At 43.9% G+C, this 20623-nt stretch overlaps 1 protein-coding gene across 5 annotated transcripts in view; it reads left to right on the forward strand.

Annotated features, from left to right (window-relative positions):
• Window positions 1-269: 269 nt before the first annotated feature.
• LOC146334127 (AP-3 complex subunit delta-1-like) overlaps window positions 270-20623 on the forward strand; it is an 87734-nt gene continuing 67380 nt past the window's right edge. For 2 of the 5 annotated variants that reach the window (XM_084825230.1, XM_084825226.1), the window contains exon 1: window positions 271-809. In XM_084825230.1, the coding sequence (XP_084681356.1) occupies window positions 714-809 (96 nt within the window). In that variant the 5' untranslated portion in view covers window positions 271-713. Of the gene's footprint in view, window positions 810-20623 lie in introns of all 5 variants that reach the window. The other 3 variants (XM_084825228.1, XR_014786429.1, XM_084825229.1) reach the window with 3 other exon arrangements.

A 20623-nucleotide genomic window follows, 5' to 3' on the forward strand; every position in this document is an offset into this window, starting at 1 on the left:
CAATTTTGAAATTCACTTCTTAGTCCTTAGGGTTGCACAGGGCTCTTCGTTGTCCAAACAAGGCATGGGCGGATCGGGGGCATAGCTACAGCGCTGAAGCTTTGGGGCGGGGCCTAAGTGACGCATAGGAATCCCTCATCGGCGTCCAATGGGAAAAGAAAACAGCGAACCATCGAGATTGAGGGAGGTGTGAAGGGTAGAGCGGTTCAGTACACCTTTTCCTACATTAAAGCATAGACGGAGAGGTGTCCAAATGGCAACCGGATGTGACGATTCCCCTCTCCCACTCTTTCCTTCCCATCTCTATGGGGCAGCTACGGACAAGGGTCGGAGATCGTCCAAGCTGAGTGCGCCGGGTCTGTACGTGACACATGACGTCACGCCTCCATCGTGCATGCCTGCGTGATGACGGAAGCGCGCGAGGAAGGGAAGGTGGCGTTACCCGCCCCCTGAATCCTCTCAGCTGACCGCCTGCCATTTTGTCGGCCGCTCCAGCTTTTACCTCAGAGGTGCGCTGACAGGACGAGCAGGCGAGACCGGCGGGGGAGGAATGTGAGCTGCTGCCGCCCTCCTCAGCAGTCCTGGCCTTCCCAGAGCGCCGCCTTCCCTGCTTTCTCTCTCCGCCATCCGTTGACTGGGGTCTCACGCGGTGTTTTTCCCCCCTTCCTCTCCCCCCCCCCCCCGCTGCCGCCGCTGGTGGCGCTCCCTCCACGATGGCGCTGAAGATGGTCAAAGGCAGCATCGACCGCATGTTCGACAAGAACCTGCAGGACCTGGTGCGGGGCATCCGCAACCACAAGGAAGATGAGGTGAGGCAGGGAGGGTCGGCAGCGCGCTCGCGGTGTGCGTGGGGCGTCGAGAAGGGGAGCCGTCATGTCGGCAGTAGTGCTGAAGGTGCTGGCCGTGGTGGGGCCAATAAGTATCCCGGAAGCGTCTGGAAATTTTTTAAAGGCAGCCTTTCTTTCCCCAAGCCGGTGTCCTGTAGATGGGTTGGACTGCAACTCCCATCATCCTCTCCCAACACCTATAGCAGCCTGGTGGTCTCTTCATCTTCTGCGTTAGCTAGATGTGCCGTTGGCCATGCTGGCTGGGGATGATGGGAGGTGTAGCCCAAGACATCTGGAGGTCTACAGACTCTAGAGGGGTGCTGTAGATGATACTGAGATAGAGGGGCTATTGGCGCACACACCCTTTCTCCCTCCCCATTGTTTTTTCCTTTTGAGTTTGCACCCCTGCCTCCCAGGAAGAAAACCTCATAAGAGTGTAGGAAGACCAACCTGGCCCCATCCATCTGTCAGAAAAAGAGCGGCTGCAGGGATCTTTCTTCCCTTAACCTCTGTACTAGAAGGAATGCTTATGACAGCCTTCTCCTATCTGGTGCTTTCCAGATGTGTTGAACTACAGCTTCTGTCACCCCCGGCTAGCAGGCCATGCTGGCTGAGAATGATGAGAAGCATAGTCCAACACATCTGCAGGGCACCAGGTTGGGGAAAGCTGTTTTATAAGAACTTCATAACTTTGGGTACTTCCGGACAAGACTTTTATTGTGCAGTCATCCTGCCTTCTTCACAGACTTTTACAATAAACTGTTTCACAAACAATAAACTGTTTTATGCAATCAAGACAGCCCACCATGGCTTATTTAAGCCATGGTGGGCTGCGGTGCATTCCAGGTGGGATTTGCATATTCAATGCCCAGCTGCAGCTTGTCGTTCGAACCTGGGAGCCATGGGTTATGTGAGGGCTAAACAACCCCTTGCATTATCCAACAACAGCCTATGGGTCATGTGAGCAGTGTTTAACCTTCACATAACCCATAGGCCCCAGGTTCACACAACACAACAAGCGGTCGGGAGTTGAATATTCAAAATGGCCACACACCATGGTGGGCTGTTCAGTCAGGCGAACCAGCCCAACATTTTGCATTTGTAATCCTCCCATGTTTCCCCATTGGTTTCAGTTGGTCTTTCTTGTCACAAAAAATCTGCTAAGGAGGGAAAGGTGGAGTAGCTGTACAGTGTCTTTTGATTGGTAGTACTACGAGCTATCCATATCTGGAAGCATATGAAGAACTAGTGCTTGGGGGGCGTGGCTTAACTGCAGTCGATGCAGAATACTGGGGGTGAGAGCTCCTCTGCCCATAGTAACACTTTGGCCCTAAAACCTCATTTTTTGGAGCATAAATTATAGACTGACAAGCTGAACAAATAGAGCAAATTGGTGAGAACCCTCAGAAGCAGAAATGCCAGCATACCAGACTTCTTTAAGCCTTTGGAAAGGACAGCCATCTCTCAAGCTCTGGACACTATAAGTGCAGATAAGATGGTGACCACAACTCAGATATTGCAGAAAGATTTACAAACGGAGGAGGTAGGTCAGATAAGAGGGGACTTAGTAAAACAACTACAGACATTAAAGAAAGAGTTGATGCTGGGGATGGCTGATTTATTAGACAAGAAACTGTCAGAGCTGGGATTCCAAATAGAAGCCGTTGAAACCATTGCCTCTGAGGCTTTTGATATGGCAGCTGGAAATAAAGAAAGTATTAATAGGTTAAGAAGAGAGACTTTGCATATTAAATATAAGTTGGAGGAGGCGGAGAACTGCTCCAGACACCAGAATATTCACCTACCTGGAATTTTTGAAGATGCAGAAGGAGGATATTTGAAAGCATTTCTATCTCAATGGTTTGCAACGTTACTTCTGGATTTCCCGGTATTGGTGGAAGATTTTGAGAGAGCTCACAGAGTTTTAGGGCCTCGACCTGTGGGAGGAACGGGTGTCAGAGACGTAGTTATCTGTTTTGCTTGTTTTACTTTGAAGGAGGAATTATTGAGACGTTTGAGGGGACTGAAGGGGATCAAGTATAATAACAATCCGATGACGGTGCTACAAGACCTGGCTCCTGAAACATTGCATAGATGGAGAGAGTTACGCCCCTTTACATTTAAATTGCAAGAGAAGGGCTTCCCTTTTAGACTGAGGATTACCTGTGAAGGTGGGTCACATACAGTCTCCTCGCTCAAAGAAATGGCAGAATTGTTTATAGCTCTTAAATTGGAATTCCCATTCGGATATGCAGCAGCGGATTTACTTAAGGAGGATGATGTGGCAAATACAGAAGAACAAGGCCGTTGGGAGAAAGTAAAAGGAAAAAGGACCGCCAAGAAAAGGGCAAGCCGTTCTACTCCGGAGGGCACATCACTTTCACAGAGAACACTCCACCTGCTTACTAGTAGACAACACTGAGATAACTTCTTCAGAAAATATAGGACATATATAAGTGTAACTTTTGCCTAAGCTTGGAAAAAGGTTAAATGATAGTGTAAAGTATAAGATATTAAGTTGGGCTTTGGATAAATTGAATAAAGGGTGTTTGAGGTATACCCCACAATAATGAAGGCGGAAGTGTAATCTACCCTGAATCCTGCGTTTCAGGTGTAACATTTGGGGAGACATAACTAGGACTGTCAGCCCCCTGTTGCATTAGGCAACTGATTACTGTGGGGAATAGTGATTTGCATATCCTTAGGCTCTTCTTGGGGACTCTGATATGGGAGGGGGTCTCTGGAGGGGCAAACACTGTTGGGAAATGTATGGAATAATTTTGGAATGTGTAAGCAATCTGGACATAGCGGGGAGGGTTTGGGCATACGAAAAGCCAAGGCTACGTATTTTGTTATGGCAGATGGACATAAAACCGGAAAGGCATGGTAATTCTTTAATTAGTTTTAATTTTTTCTAAATGATGGCTCCTCAGATAAAAATCACTTCTCTAAGTACAAAAGGGGTGGGGTGTGCTATCAAGAGAGCGAGACTTTGAAATTTAGTGAAGGAATTGGGTTCCTCTATTTTATTACTCCAAAAAGCTCATAAAATCACTGGAAAGGATGTTCTTATACCAGGTAGAGAATGGTCTCATAAATATGTGGCCCCTGGATTTAATAAAGTAAGGGAGGTAGCAATGGTGTTTCATGATGATGTAGATTTCGTTACACAAAAGATTTTGAGGGACCCTCAAGGCCGTTTTCTTTTTTTAAGGGGACTCTACAATCAATCACAATTATTAACTGTTGCTACTATATATGCCCCAAATGAGGAACAAATAGGGTTCGTTCACAGAGTTTTTAAGGACGCAATCCGAAGTAGATAGGCGGCCGCCTCCAACCTCCTGCCTTGATCTTTTTTGCTAGACAGCCGTTTTCGGCTGTCTAGTGCAGGGGGCTGGCTGGGAGAGGAAGCTGCCATACGACACATAGGATGTGTCGTACATGCAGCTCCGCTCTCCCTGCCCTGGAATGCCCCCAGCCCCGCCCCTTTTCAGTTGCTCTGCGCTCAACTTCTGAGCAGCGCTGGAGGCAGCGCAGATGAGGAGGGAGGTCGGTTCTCCAGGAACCGACCTCAAAGCGCAGGCTCTGAGGTCAGTTCCTGGAATAGACCATATCCTGTGGCCCGCTAGACACTGTCTAGCATGCCATAGGATTGCTCTCTCCAAAACTTAAAAAGTTTGGGACTAGCCCAGTAATTTTAAGTGGTGACTTTAATTGGAACCCCCCCCCCCCGAAGGTTTCAGATAATCTTGAAGGAACCACAATTTTAGGGGAAGGTGATAATGTCTCTCTCAGAAAATATCGACAGGCAAGTAAAATGTTTGAAGTCTTCAAAACCTGTCAGTTACGGGATGCATGGGCAGAGTTATATCCATGAGATCTTAATTTTTCATTTTATTCACGCCCACATGGATCCTTCTCTAGGAATGATACAGTATTATTGTCAGAAGAATTATTACAAGGGTTGCAGGGAACAGACTTAGGGATTATAAAAGTTACAGATCATGCAGCCATTTCATTACATCTGACCCTCACTCCTGGGATAAAAGGTTCTCCAGTATGGAGATTTAATCCTCTACTCTTAACAGCTAATCAGAGTACGCAAAAAATACAAGAAAGTTTAGAGCACTGCTTTGAAGAGAATTGTATAGATACAATAAGCTCTACTTTGAGATGGGAAACTATGAAGGCTGTAATATGGGGAGTATGTATTAAACAATTAAGTACGATGAAAAAACAAAACAGAGCACAGACTTTACTATTAGAGAGGGAAATTAGATCCTTAACAGAGGAATATAGGAGTACAGGAACAACTCAGATTAGGAGACTATTGGATAACATGCAGAACTACAGAACCTAGATATTAATAAAACAGTGGTGGGGATGCTGTATGCTAGACAGTGATTTTATGAATTTGATGGCAAAGGGTCATGGTTATTAGCTAATAGATTGAAGCAGCATAGGGCAGGAAATAAAATCATTGCAACTGAAGATAATCACAGGGTTAAGCATTTGGATCCTGGAAAAATTGTTAATTTATTTGCTGAACATTTTGAACAAATTTATGCAAACGTAGACAGTGATCTAGAATTAACAGAGGAATATCAGGTTACAGTGAAGGTGACTCCTTTAGTGGATGAAGTGAGGACATGGCATGATAGACCCATTATGTTGGAAGAGATAGAGGAGGCGCTCTCTTGCCTTAAGACAAATAAATCCCCAGGCCCGGATGGGTTTACTGCGGAATTCTATAAACATTTTAAAGAAATATTACTTCCGCATCTTCAGTGTTTTCAGTGGAATTTTGGAGGGTGCCCAACTTCCTGAGACTTGGGCATGCTCCAAAATTGTAGTATTATTAAAACCAGGAAAGAACCGACTGAAGATGGACTCTTACAGACCAATTTCATTAGTAAATAATGACTACAAACTTTTTACTCTGGTATTGACAAACCAACTGAAAAGGCATTTGGGGAAACTTGTTCATGCAGACCAATATGGTTTTCTCCGAGGATGATTTATAGCAGATCCTATTTGGTGGTTATTCAGTTTGATACATTTTTGTAAGGAGCATAAATCTCCGATAGCAATTTTGGCCTTCAATTTGTATAAGGCCTTTGATTGTGTAAATCGGCGTTTTTTAAAAAATGCTCTAACATTATCAATTTGGTGCTAAATTTTTGAATGCAGTTCAAGCTATTTACTCTCCAACTTTGGCACAGATTCGTGTTAATAATTTAGACTCCTGTAATATAAATTTGTATAGTGGTACCAAACAAGGCTGCCTGCTGCCACCTGTTTTGTTTACCCTAGTAATTGAATTTTTGGCAAATCGACTTGGAGCTCACCCACAATTAAGTGGAATTGCAGTGGGTAATACAGAACATTTCATTAGTTTGTATGCCGACGACATGTTATTGACATTCAGTAATCCATTATATGCAATTCAGGGTCTACAAGAAGAAATAGATACATTTAAGGAAACAGCGGGCCTGAGGGTTAATTTTAAGAAATCGGACCTTTTTTGTTTAAACTTTCCTCTAGGTGAGTAACTAAGAGTTTCACAAAGACTAGGGATTCCATTAGCAAATAATTATTTTTGCTATTTAAGGATTTATATATCTAGGAATATACAAAAGCTCTTTAAAATAAATTATGGGCAGCTATTGAAAAATATTGTGAAGGATATAAGTAAATGGGATAAACTTAATCTTTCACTTTTCAATCGAATAGCAGCTATTAAGATGATGGTTCTTCCTAAGTTAACATATTTGTTTTATGTATTACCCCAGAAGTTCAATATAAGACATTACAAATTCGGCAGAGTAGAGGAGAGCAATTTATATTTAAAAGTCAGAAACCACATACAGCCAAAGTTATTAGATATAGGCAATGTACAGCAGGAGGATGAGGTATCCCTAATCTAATATGTTATGAATCATATCAGTTACATCACCTCCTGTGTTGGTTATCGACAGATATTAATAATCATTGGGTACAGGTGGAGAGAACAATGTTACCATCACAGATAGTGGATTCATTTTTATATATTACAAATGACTTAAGAGAATATGTGTGAGTGAAACCTCTACATTGAGAGCAATTTTACAGGTATGGAAAGGGAGTAAAGAAAAATTACTACCAGGGATATCTTCTATGACTCCCTTACATTGTCATCCGACCTTCTGCTCCGAGGACTGACCTATGGATATACTACCCCTCAAAGAGAAGGGGCTTTATAGGTTGAAAGAATTGTATTTAAATGCCCTGCCTCTCCCCAGAGAGTTCTGGAGGACTCATTTGAAGGTGGTTGGAATAACTTGGTTAGCATGGTATCAAGTAGGTACGTTCTTCAGAAGACAGGATATCAAACAACAGGCCCTAAGAAATTTTAACACCATTTGAATCTCTACTCAAACTCATAGGTAAGGGGGAGAAAGGCCTGGTGGCACTTATTTACAGAGTGCTAATTGATTTAGATATGAGTTCAACTAACAGTTTAAAACGAATGTGGGAACAGGATTGGGAAATAGAAATAGAGGATGATATATGGAATACAATGTTGGAAAAATTCCCATTTAAATCAGTATCTATCAATATGAGAGAACAAGCATTGATGGTTCTTCAAAAATGGTATATGACTCCTGTTCGTTTAGCTCATATTCATCAGGAACTGTCAAGATTGTGCTGGAGGGGTGCAAGGTACCAGGATAAACCCAGCATATGTGGCGGTCCTGTGTAAAAGTGGCAAAGTTTTGGACTGCACTCTTTGGTGAAATTGATAAGATACTTGGACAGCAATTGGAGAGAACACCAGAGTTGGCACTCTTAGGAGTGTTTTTGGGAAATAATAGAAATTGTTCCTTTAATCCATTGGCTGGATTTTTGTTGGCGGCAGCTAGACTGGTTATTGCTCAGATTTGGAAGGACTTAAGAGGAGTCTCATTGGATGCTTGGTGGGCCCGGGTTTTGAAAATTGCCTTAACGGAAAAGCTAACAAATAAGTTATGAATGGTGAAAAGAAGTGGGAAACAAGATACATTTACTATGGATTGGTATCAATTTATTATTTATGTTGGCAATACTCAACTTCATAACACTCTGCCTGTAGTATATCGGCTTCTCTGATTTATGTGAACAATGTATTCTATATTTTTCTGACTTAACCTATTATAATTTTTGATATGCCTGGACTATCCAGGCATATCAAACTTACTGCATGTAAGGGGGTGGGGTGAATTAAAAAAAAAAAAGAACCAGTGCCTGAGTTTGTTTTTTTCCTCCTCCGTTCCAGCCCTTTTTGCTTTTTGCATCATGTCTTTTTGATTGTAAGCCTGAGGGCAGGGGACTGTCTTACTACTGATCTTTGTAAACTGCTCTATATCTGTTTCCTTTCTTTAATGAAAAAGCAGGGTAAAAATGCTTTTAATGATAAATGATGGAGCTTTCAAATGTTCCAAGTGCTTCATATGCATCATCTAGCTGTAATCTTTACAACAGCCCTGCAGGGCAAGTTATTTTCCTCTCATGGGCAGAATCCAACGGGATGCTTATGACCCCACCAATTCTCTTGCGCCTTGCCAATTCCCATCCATAACTGCCACCCACTGCTTGCAGAACAAGGATTTAGCGCTTCTGGGGGCAACCGGAAATTAGTAAAAATGCTTGTTTCTGGAACGGGGCAGCTTGTATAAGGGAGATCTGCCAACCTGTCCCAGTTGAGAAACGAGCATGTCTGTCTGTTTCGGGGCTTCCTCTCTGACAATCTAAATCTGTCTTGTGGAAGCGGTGGGTGCTGCTTGTGCAATGAGATTGGAGGGACCCACCACTTGCACAAGAGAATCTGCAAGGGTGTAAGCACCCTGTTGGATTCTGCTTGCAGTGTCCCACAGTCTTGGATGACAGAGAAGAGGTTCCAACTCTCTTCTGTGTCACAACCCTTAGGTACTTGAAAAGTGCCATCATATCCCCCTCCCCCCTGAGTCTTCTCTTCTTAAGGCCAAATATACCCTGTTCCTTCCATCTTTTGCTGTTATGGTGTCTTGGAGAATAATGGTGGTGGTGATGATTTAAAGCCCTTGATGTCTTGGGCCCAGGTTGGATGGCTTCTGGTGGTGTTCCTGCCCTGCCCCCATATTTGAAGGTGAAGGGTGGGTGCATAATGGGTTTTTAATACCAATTATACTGGTATTGATACTATTAATGCTGGTAGACACAATTTTATCTATAAAAGTAATACTAGTAATCATTATGATATTGTTATAATTATATCAATGGGGTTTTTTGTGTGGCACTAGGGACCCTTAAAGCAGCCTAAAATGCTCTGTAGTTTTATACATTACATAGCATTATCCTTAGCTGATCTTCTAAGTTTGTTGTTGTTCAGTCGTTCAGTCATGTCTGACTCTTCGTGACCCCATGGACCATAGCACGCCAGGCCTTCCTGTCCTGCTCTCTCTCCCAGAGCGTGCTCAAGTTCATATTCATTGCATCGGTGATGCTATCTAGCCATCTCATCCTCTGCCGTCCCCTTCTCCTTTTGCCTTCAGTCTTTCCCAGCATCAGGGTCTTTTCCAGCATCAGGGTCTTTTCCAGAGAGTTTTTTCTTCGCATTAGGTGGCCAAAATATTTGAGCTTCAGCTTCAGTCTCTGTCCTTCCAATGAGCACTCAGGGCTGATTTCCTTTAGGATGGACTGATTTGACCTCCTTGCAGTCCAGGGGACTCGTAAGAGTCTTCTCCAGCACCACAGTTCGAAAGCATCAGTTCTTCGGCACTCAGCCTTCCTTATAGTCCAGCTCTCACAGCCATACATTACTACCGGGAAAACCATAGCTTTGATTAGACAGACCTTTGTCGGCAAGGTGATGTCTCTGCTTCTTACTATGCTGTCCAGGTTTGCCATAGCTTTCCTCCCAAGGAGCAAGCATCTTTTAATTTCATGGCTACAGTCACCGTCTGCGGTGATCTTGGAGCCCAAGAAAGTAAAATCTGTCACTGCTTCCATTTCTTCCCCTTCTATATGCCAGGAAGTGATGGGGCCAGATGCCATGAACTTCGTTTTGTTAATGTCGAGTTTCAAACCAGCTTTTGCACTCTCCTCTTTCACCCTCAACAAGAGGCTCTTGAGATCCTCTTCGCTTTCTGCCATTAGGGTGGTATCGTCTGCATATCGGAGGTTGTTGCTAATTCTCTCAGCAATCTTAATTCCGACCTGTGATTCATCCAAACCGGCGTTTCTCATGATGTACTCTGCATATAGTTAAATAAGCAGGGTGACAATATGCAGCCTTGTCGTACTCCTTGCCCAATTTTGAACCACTCGGTTGTTCCATGTCTGGTTCTTACTGTTGCTTCTTGACCCTCGTACAGGTTTCTCAGGAGACAGGCAAGGTGGTCTTGTACTCCCATCTCTTTCAGAATTTGCCACAGTTTGTTGTGATCCACACAAGCAAAGGCTTTAGCGTAGTCAATGAAGCAGAAATAGACGTTTTTCTGGCATTCTCTTGCTTTCTCCATGATCCAGCGAAAGTTGGCGATTTGATCTCTAGTTCCTCTGCCTCTTCGGAACCCAGCTTGTACTTCCGGTAGTTCTCGGTTCGCATACTGCTGAAGCCTAGCTTGTAGGATTTTGAGCATCACCTTGCTGGCATGTGAAATGAGAGCAATTGTGCGGTAGTTTGAACACTCTTTGGCGTTGCCCTTCTTTGGAATTGGAATGTAAACTGACCTTTTCCAGTCTTGCGGCCACTGTTGAGTGTTCCAAATTTGTTGGCATATTGAGTGCAGCACTTTAACAGCATCATCTTTTAGGATTTTAAATAGCTCAGCTGGAATACTGTCATCTCCACTAGCTTTGTTGTTACTAATGCTTCCTAAGGCCCACTTGACTTCACTCTCGAGGATGTCCGGCTCAAGTTCAGTGAGTATCATGGCTATCAGGGACATTCAGATCTTTCCTGTATAGTTCTTCTGTGTATTCTTTCCACCTCTTCTTAATCTCATCTGCTTCTGTTAGGTCCCTGCCTTCTTCGTCCTTTATCATGCCCGTCTTTGCACAAAATGTTCCCTTGAGATCTCCAATTTTCTTGAAGAGATCTCTAGTCTTTCCCATTCTGTTGTTTTCCTCGATTTCTTTGCATTGTTCATTGAAGAAGGCCTTCTTGTCTCTCCTTGCCATTCTCTGGAACTCTGCATTCAGTTGGATATATCTTCCCCTTTCTCCCTTGCTTTTCTCTTCCCTTCTTTCGTCAACTACTTGTAAAGCCTCATCAGACAGCCATTTGGCTTCCTTGCATTTCTTTTTCTTTGGGATGGATTGAGTTGCTGCCTCCTGAACAGTGTTACGGACCTCTGTCCATAGTTCCTCAGGCACTCTGTCTATCAGGTCTAATCCCTGAAATCTATTCCTCACCTCCACTGTATATTCATCAGGGATATGATTTAGGTCATACCTGAAAGGTTTAGTGGTTTTCCCTACGTTCTTCAATTTAAACCAAAATTTTGCAACAAGAAGCTCATGATCTGAGCCACAGCCAGCTCCAGGTCTTGTTTTTACCAACCGTATAGAGCTTCTCCATCTTTGGCTGCAAAGGACATAATCAATCTGATTTCGATATTGACCATCTGGTGATGTCCACGTGTACAGTCGTCTCTTGTGCTGTTGGAAAAGAGTGTTTGCTATGATCAGCGTGTTCTCTTGGCAAAACTCTATTAGCTTTTGTCCTGCTTCATTTTGTACACCAAGGCCATGCCTGCCTGTTATCCTGGTGATTTCTTGACTTCCTGCTTTAGCATTCCAATCCCCTATGATGAAGAGGACATCTTTTGTTGGTGTTAGTTCTAGAAGGTGTTGTAGGTCTTCATAGAACCGATCAACCTCAGCTTCTTCGGCCTCAGTGGTTGGGGCATAGACTTGAATTACTGTGATGTTGAATGGTTTGCCTTGGATTCGTACTGAGATCATTCTATCATTTTTAAGATTGTACCCCAGTACTGCTTTTCCCACCCTTTTGTTGACTATGAGTGTTACTCCATTTCTTCTAAGGGATTCTTGCCCACAGTAGTAGATATGATGGTCACCTGAATTAAATTCGCCCATGCCTGTCCATTTTAGTTCGCTAATTCCCAAGATGTCCATGTTCAGTCTTGCCATCTCATGTTTGACCACCTCTAGCTCACCTTAATTCATTGATCTGACATTCCAGGTTCCTAAACAATATTGTTCTTTACAGCATCGGATTTTCTTTTCACCACCAGACACATCCACAGCTGAGTGTCCTTTCGGCTTCGGCCCAGCCGCTTCACTCTTTCTGGCGCTACTTGGAAATTCCCTCTGCTCTTCCCCAGTCGTATATTGGACACCTTCCGACCTGAGGGGCTCATCTTCCGGCGTCATCTCTTTTAGCCTTGTGATACGTTCCATGGGGTTTTCTTGGCAAGAATCCTGGAGTGGGTTGCCATTTCCTTCTCCAGTGGACCACATTTTGCCAGAACTCTCTGCCATGACCTGTCCATCTTGGGTGGCCCTGCACGGCATAGCTTATGGCTTCACTGAGTTACGCAAGCCCCTTCGCCACAACAAGGCAGTGATCCATGAAGGGGTCTTGTAAGTTAGGCAAGTGCTATTATCTTCCCCATACGTGTGTGTGTGTGTGTATATACACACACACACACACACACACACACGCTGTCTCTGTCTCTCACGCTCTTGCAAGCTGAAGAATTAAGCATAGAGAGATGGGGCAAGGGAGGGTCTACCTGTGGGGTGTGTGGATGAGGTCATTAACGATGACTAGTGTGTGGGGTTCTCAGATAAGTATTGTTATGCTTAAGTATTATATCCATGTATTATACTTAATGTAGTTGCTACTTTGTTACTGTTCTTTCAACCCTGTAAGGTAGGTGGCTACTATTATTCTCCTCCCCCCATGAATTTAATTTTATTTAAAACATTTCTAATCCACATTATCACAAAAGCCTCAAGGCTGCTTACAATATTATTGTCTTGCTGAACTGTGCAATGTAAATAAAATATTTAATAAGTACAATAAAATACAAGAAGTAATACAAACAGTGGTTGAACCAGTAAAACTCGTAATAAAATACCATATTACTAGTTCAGGGGTGAGGCCAAAATTGGGTAGGGGGGGATGCTACTTGTGACTGATGAGATTGTGTAATCCTGATGACAATGACTACCCGTAGTTCTGTATCACTTCAGATATTCTGGCACATTATATAGGCCAGAATATATCTGGCCTATATAATTTTATATATTTTATATATCTGATGAAACCAAGTTCTGATATAACCCTGTCCTGATATAACCCTGTCCGGTCACACAAGGAAAGCTTCCTGAAATAACAATGTTTTCAGGAGGTGCCAGAAGCAACACAACGTTGGCACCTGCCTGACCTCCAAAGGCAGGAAATTCCATAGGGAGGGGGCCACCACACTGAAGGCTCTTCTCCACATGGACGCGAGTCGGGCCATAGGCCCATGTGGAACCACCAGGAGCATGCCCTCCGATGATCTCAGTGACCAGGCAGGTTGGTAAGGGAGAAGGAGCTCTCTCAGGTATCCTGGTCTCAAGTTGTTTAGAACGTCGTATGCTAGTACTAGAACCTTAAACCTGGCCCGGTAGCAGATAGGCAGCCAGTGCAGTTCCCTCAGCAATTGCATGTGTGAAATATCAATTTCAGTTTACCCAGGACCACTCACTTAATCAGGCTGAGGAGTTTGGGATCTTATGAGGTGGAGAAGAACATGCACACAACCAATGTAGATGAAAGAAAAGGGGATTTATTGAAATAAAAGGAATAAGCAAAAGTAGAACCTCCCCCAGAGAGTTTCAGGCTCTCTGAGGCTGAAGAAGTTACACATCTCTCAGGTACAAGCTTAACACAAAAGAAGTCTCAAGAAGCTACACACTTCTTGGTCAAATCTTAGTTACCCAAATGTGGTGCAATTAAATGACTAAGTATACAGTTAGCCCCTGTTTGTTGCTCAGCTCCAGATCGGTCCACGCCGCAAATGGCCCACTGAGGCAACGGTGATACAGTGTCAGTCAGGCCCAAGCCTGCTGTCTTATATCCAAACCCAAATGGTTAAATATGTCGGAACAAAGGTAACTGTGCCTTATCTAAGCCCCGGACAGTAAAATCCTTTCCCTGAATTCTACCCCATACATACCACACGCTATCAAGTACTTGGCCAGAGCACTTAATACGTGTCCCGTGGATCGAGGGTACTGTCGGTATGTGCGCATACAAACGATCCAGTGTTCAGGAGGGGCAACCACGCTCCTCCTGAACACTGGAGAGCTTGTGGGTTTTATACCCTTTTTCCTCCGTTGGGGCTCATGAGATCAAAGAGGGGTTCAGTATGTTCTTTGTTGATAATCATGTTCCCAGTTTCCAGGACTGACGTTTGTTACTGACAGATTGACATCTCCTTCTGACTCCCCAACATTTCTCAAGGTTGCTTCTGTGGTCATAACGTGCCGTCTTGCTCTTTTATTGGCCCATTTCCATCTTCTGTAACTGATACTTTGGCAATCAGCACATACCAGAGCACCTCCATTTGGCCTTCCTGCAATAAAGCCATTCATTCTCCATTCACACCTCCTCTTCCTGACCTGGGCTAGAATACTTCATATGCACATGACATGGAATGGTTAAAAGTTAACCCTTTCACATTTCATAGTGTCCTCAATGGACACTTAAATGTTTTGGGTTACAGGGTACATTCAGGATGTTTACAGTTCATGTAACATTCAGGGTCAAACTTTGCATTCTATTTGGTTCACACCACATTTGTTACATTTCAAAAGAGGACAAGAGTTCATTGTGGCATCTGAAGTCTACAAGGTCATCTACGAGGAGCAGGGAGAGAAGTTAGAGAGGGAAGCGGTCTTTATTGACAAAAATCAAGTAAAGGTGGATTTAAGAAATGCGAGAAATTAATGAAAGCGATAATATAAGGTATAAGGGAAATATATATGTTGATATAAGGAGATATAGGAAAGGCAACATGAAAAAATAGGAAAAATAAAATCACACTGTGTCACATGCTGAAAGGGGGCAACTCCCAACCGCTGCTGAGCTGTTGCATTCTTCACTAGCTCCAGCTTCCGGAGCAGCCTCAAAGGGCAGCCCCATATAGGGCGCATTGTAGTAATCCAGTCTTGAGGTTACCAACGCCTCTACCACTGTGGCCAGACTCCCTGTCCAGGAGAGGCCATAGCTGACGAACCAGCTGAATTTGGTAAAAGGCACTCTGAGCCACCACAGCCACTTGGGCCTCCAGCAACAGTGATAGATCTAGGAGTACTCCCAGACTACAAACCTGATCTTTCAAGGGGAGTGCAACCCCATCCAGAACAGGCAATGAGTCTATCTCCTGGACTCAGAGATTTACATAGTTCCTTTTATGTATTTAAAGCAGCATTCCAATACATTAGGTCTATAATCTTTACAACAGCCCTGTAAAGTAGGCCTTCTCTATATCAGGCAGGAGCTGAGTTTATCATACTAACTGTTCTCCCACCCTCTCCAGCTGTCTTATTTTCTATTTTTCCATAAGAATTGGAAAATAATCATAGAAGATTAAGGTTTATCATAAAAGAGGATTAAGGCTTAGAATAGAACCTCCATCCTCAGGGATCGCTTACCTGCAAGGGCTAGATGTTGCAAGGTATGGGGGACAATGAGGGATTGTTGTCCCCATGTCATTCTTGTGACTTTTATGTATATCTCTCAGCAACAGCATGTGCAACAGTCCTTATTTGTAGATCCGTACAGCTGTTCCATAAGAAGTATGCCAAAATCCATTGTGGGTGTGATGAAAGGGAAGTGTCTTTGCACATAGAATCATAGAATAGTAGGGTTGGAAGGGGCCTACAAGGCCATCGAGTCCAACCCCCTGATCAATGCAGGAATCCAGGTAAGAGCATCCCTGACGGATGGCTGCCCAGCCTCGTCTTGAACTCCTGCAGTGTGGGAGAGCCCACCACCTCCCTAGGTAATTGGTTCCATTGTCGTATTGCTCTAACCGTCAGGAAGTTTTTCCTGATGTTCAGCCGGAATCTGGCTTCCTGTAACTTGAGCCCATTTTTCCGTGTCCTGCACTCTGGCATGATCATGATGAGATTCTGGCCTTCTTCTCTGTGACAACCTTTCATGTACTTGAAGAGTGCTATCATATCTCCCCTCAGTCTTCTCTTCTCAAGGCTAAACATGCCCAGTTCTTTCAGTCTCTCTTCATAGGGCTTTGTTTCCAGTCCTCTGATCATCTTTGTTGCCCTCCTCTGAACCCTCTCCAGCTTGTCTGCATCCTTCTTAAAGTGTGTTGCCCAGAACTGGACACAGTACTCCAGATGAGGCCTAACCAGTGCTGAGTAGAGGGGAACTAGTACTTCCCGGGATTTGGAAGCTATGCTTCTATGAATGCATCCCAAAATAGCTTTTGCCTTTTTGGCAGCCACATCACATTGTTGGCTCATATTCAGCTTGTGATCGACAACAATTCCAAGATCTTTCTCACTTGTAGTGTTGTTCAGCCACGTAGCCCCCATCTTGTAACTGTGCATTTGGTTTCTTTTTCTTAGGTGCAGAACTTGGCATTTATCCCTATTCAATGTCATTCTGTTGTTTTCTGCCCAGTGCTCCAGTCTATACAGATCACTTTGAATTTTGTTTCTGTCTTCCAAAGTATTAGCTATCCCACCCAATTTGGTGTCATCTGCAAATTTGATCAGCATTCCCTGCACCTCCTCCTCCATGTCATTAACAAAAATGTTGAAGAGCACTGGGCCCAGGACTGAGCCCTGCGGTACCCCACTCTTTACCTCTCCCCACTTGGAGAAGGTCCCATTGAGAGGCACTCTTTGAGTCCGACTCTGTAGCCAACTGTAGATCCACCGGATCGTTGTTTCATCTAGCCCACTTTGAGCTAGTTTGCTCATCAGGATATCATGGGGCACTTTGTCGAAAGCTTTGCTGAAGTCAAGGTATATGATGTCTACAGCATTCCCATGGTCTACAAGGGAGGCTACTTGATCAAAAAATGAGATCAGATTTGTCTGGCAGGACTTGTTTTTGACAAATCCATGTTGGCTTTGAGTAATCACTGCATTGTTTTCCAGGTCCTTACAAATGGATTGCTTTATGATCTGCTCCAGAATTTTCCCAGGGATTGATGTCAGACTGACTGGTCTGTAGTTCCCAGGTTCCTCCTTTTTACCCTTTTTGAAGATAGGAACAACATTAGCCCTCCTCCAGTCATCTTGCACTTCCCCCGTCCTCCATGATTGCTCAAAGAGAATAGACAGTGGTTCTGAGAGTTCTTTTGCCAGTTCCTTTATTGCTCTAGGATGCAGTTCATCTGGCCCTGGAGATTTGAACTCATTCAAAGTAATTAGGTGTTCCTTGACCATATGCCTATCGATCTCAAGCTGCAATCCCGCTCCTTCAGCCTGTACTTCGCCTTTGCCAGTGGGGCTCATAGACCCTCTTTTGGGAGAAGACTGAGCCAAAGTAGGAATTGAGCACCTCTGCCTTTTCTTTGTCATCTGTTATCGTTTTGCCATCCTTATTTAATAGCTGAATAACCCTTTCTTTCCTCTGCCTTTTACTGTGCACGTAGCTGAAGAAAGCCTTTTTGTTTTTAGCATCCCTCACTATCCTCAGCTCGTTCTCAGCTTTAGCCTTCCTGACGCCACCCCTGCAATTCTGTGCTACCTGCCTGTACTCTTCCTTTGTTACTTGGCCTTCTTTCCACTTCCTAGATGTGTCCTTTTTTGTTTTCAGTTCATCCCTAAGCTTTTTGTGAAGCCACATTGGCTTCTTCTGTTGTCTTCCGCCTTTTTTTCTTGTTGGAATTGTTTGTAATTGTTCCTTGAGAATTTCCTTTTTTAAAAGCTCCCACCCATCTTGGACTCCTTTTCTCGTTAGCGTCACTTGCCATGGGACATTACTGATCTTTGCTCTGAGTTTATTAAAATCGGCTTTCCTAAAACATGCATAGAAGACAATTGGCTTTATTTATTTGAAGTATTTTTATGCAACTCCACAGCCAAAAAAGGCTCCCAAAGTGGCTTACAAATAATCAAACAAGACAGTCTTTGCCCACAGGCTTACAATCCAAAAAGACATGACACACAAGGAAAAAAGAACAAGGAGGGTGGGGTGGGAATCTGTGAGCAGGGGTGGTGGAATTGCCCTGCTTCCTCCTCTCATCTCCGTCAGTACATTGGTCCATCTTGCTCAGTATTGTCCAGGTATGCTGACTGGCAGAAACTCTCCAGAATTTCAGATGGGAGTCTTTTTTTTAATTGGAGATGGTGGGCATCAAACCTGGGACCTTCTCCATGCGAAGTGTGTGCTCCATTGAGCTACAGGCCTTCCCCAAAACAATCTTGCCTTCATCTTAACAAGAAAGTTGGGAGTGTCTGCTGACTGGCAAGAGTAAGAACAGAGCATGCCCTTGGGTTGCAGGCCAAAAGAGGAACTGCTGCAGAAAATCTGCAATAAATGGGTTGATTGGGAAAAGGAAGTTACAAGAATTTTGGCGAGTGGAGAGAAGTGTTTGGAAAAGAGTACAGTCTGTTAAAACTGTAACAAAATGGTGTCTCGGGTGCAGCTGTGGTTAAAGAAACTTTAGTTGATACAGCGATGCTTGAATTCTAAAACATTTTTTTTCTTGGAAATTCAATTTGCTGATTAATTTTAAGGTGAATGCTTGTCAGCACCTGATATAATCTGTTGTATTATTAACCAACTGACTGGAGGGAGCTGAATAATTAGCTGACAAAAATGCTGAGCTGCATCTCGACCCAGAAGAGTTTTCTTCTGATAAAACTGGTTTGGTTACCTGCCATTTCCACTTAGCAGTTCTGTGTATCTGAGGACACCTGGGTACTAGGCAAGCGGTGGGGAAATCTCATCATTCTTCCTTAGAGAGCTTTGTGTCCTTGAAGTGTTTGCAATGTGGTCAGACTTTAAAAGTGCTCATTGTATGAAAACAGAGATAAAGTAGCTTTTTATTGGGTGGAGGTGGTGGTCTGTTGGTACATCGTGTCTTTTTGGTGTCCTTGACAGGCCGTTTTGCACTATGTGGTGTAATGACTCCTGAAGCACTTGTGCAGCCTCTCTAACAGAAGGAAATATGTGTGCTTATATTCATGTGTTTTGGAACACAAGTATTGGTTGTGTTCTGACATCGCAATAAATCATGGCTTAGTGTGACAAGATCAAGCCTAACTTGCCCCTCAGCTGAAAGTGCTTCCCCCTACTTTTCTAGCACTGGCTGCGAGAAGGAGGTTGGTAGCTTTCATTTCGGTTTCTGATTAACCACAGTTTAGGTTCGCACACAATGCCAAACTGTGGTCAGTCTTAACTATGATTATTAGAAACAAACCAACTTCATAAATTGTTTGAAGTTGCCTTGTATCAAACAAACTATAGTTAAGATTCACCACAATTCGTTGGATTTGGACGATGCAGTTGTAATTAAAAATGGAAGCAAAAGCTTCCACTCTCACAGCCATACTGGAGAAGAAGTAGGAAATCTTGAATTTTATAGCCTGTGCAGTAGAGGTAGCCTTGTAAATAGCCATGTACCTATGGCAAGTAAGTATAAGATGCCACCCTTCATTGTGTTTCCTTCTTTCTTTGTTTTCAGATTGTGAGCCTGCGGGCAGGATATGTCATAACTTTCATAAACTGCTTAGGTCCTAAGCATTGGAGAAATAATATTTATTAAGCATTTGCAAATGGAAAGTATCTGTATTGAGGCCATCTGTGTGTTATATAGATGGTTAAAACACTTGTATGTCTCTGCACTAATCACCTTTTGCAGTTTGCTTGCCAGGATGCTGTAGCAGTACCGGGATCAAGGTCTCTGGTGTTGCCATGTAAAGGGTCGCATTCAGCAGGCCTCAGCTAGAGTTCAGGGAGACTGACTTCTGAACAGACATGCATAGGAATGCACACTGCCTAAGGAGAGCATCAGTATAGGCAGTGCTGTTAGCTGAGGTGGTTGTACTGATTCATTATATGGCAGCTCCTTACCTAGTGCTACTAGGTGTGCTTTTTCTGGATTAAAAGTAAAAGATGTGCTGTGCACCTGTGCTTGAAAAAGTGTAGTTTTGGAATGTGGAAGATTTACTTGCCCTCAGGGGAGCTCATCTCCTATGCCTTTGTATGAATCACTGTTCTGAGTGTGCTGTTTGGAAGGAGGCAAGCCCAGAACTATGACTTGTGGAGAGACGCAACAGGCACCCTCTTCCTGCAGCATCAGGAGTAACCAAATGCTGCAGTCACACCCAATGCAGAGGCTGGGCAGAACTGCCCATCCCCAGAAAGGACTGATTGGAAAGAGGTACAGCCAGGGCTGTGGATCATGAAGAGATGCAACAGGTATCCTCCTGTGGGTGACTATTTCTGGCTCACAGAAGCCTTATGTTGAACTTAATTCATGAGACACTCTAGCTCAGGGATGGGGAGCCTCAGGCACCAAATCTGGCCCTCCTGAGTTCCCAGTCCAGCCCACTGGGGTTTCCCAGATGACCCCACCCCATTCCCAAACCACCAATCATTTGGTGACTTCCCAGCTTTTGTGCAGAGTTTTCCCCATTCCAAAAGGTTGAGATGCCTCTCCCAGGGCTTAGTTACTGGCAGTAAAAACTTTAAACTAAAATGCTAGTATTTTTTGTATTTGGGGGCCCACCCTTTTACCTCTGACTCCACCCCTTTGCCCCCACCCATTGGGAATGAGGCCCGAGGGAGCCAC

The sequence above is a fragment of the Heloderma suspectum genome, chromosome W (assembly GCF_057233095.1).
Source record: "Heloderma suspectum isolate Gila_16-S chromosome W, 16-S_ref, whole genome shotgun sequence".
In the NCBI taxonomy this organism is placed as follows: Eukaryota; Metazoa; Chordata; class Lepidosauria; order Squamata; family Helodermatidae; genus Heloderma; species Heloderma suspectum.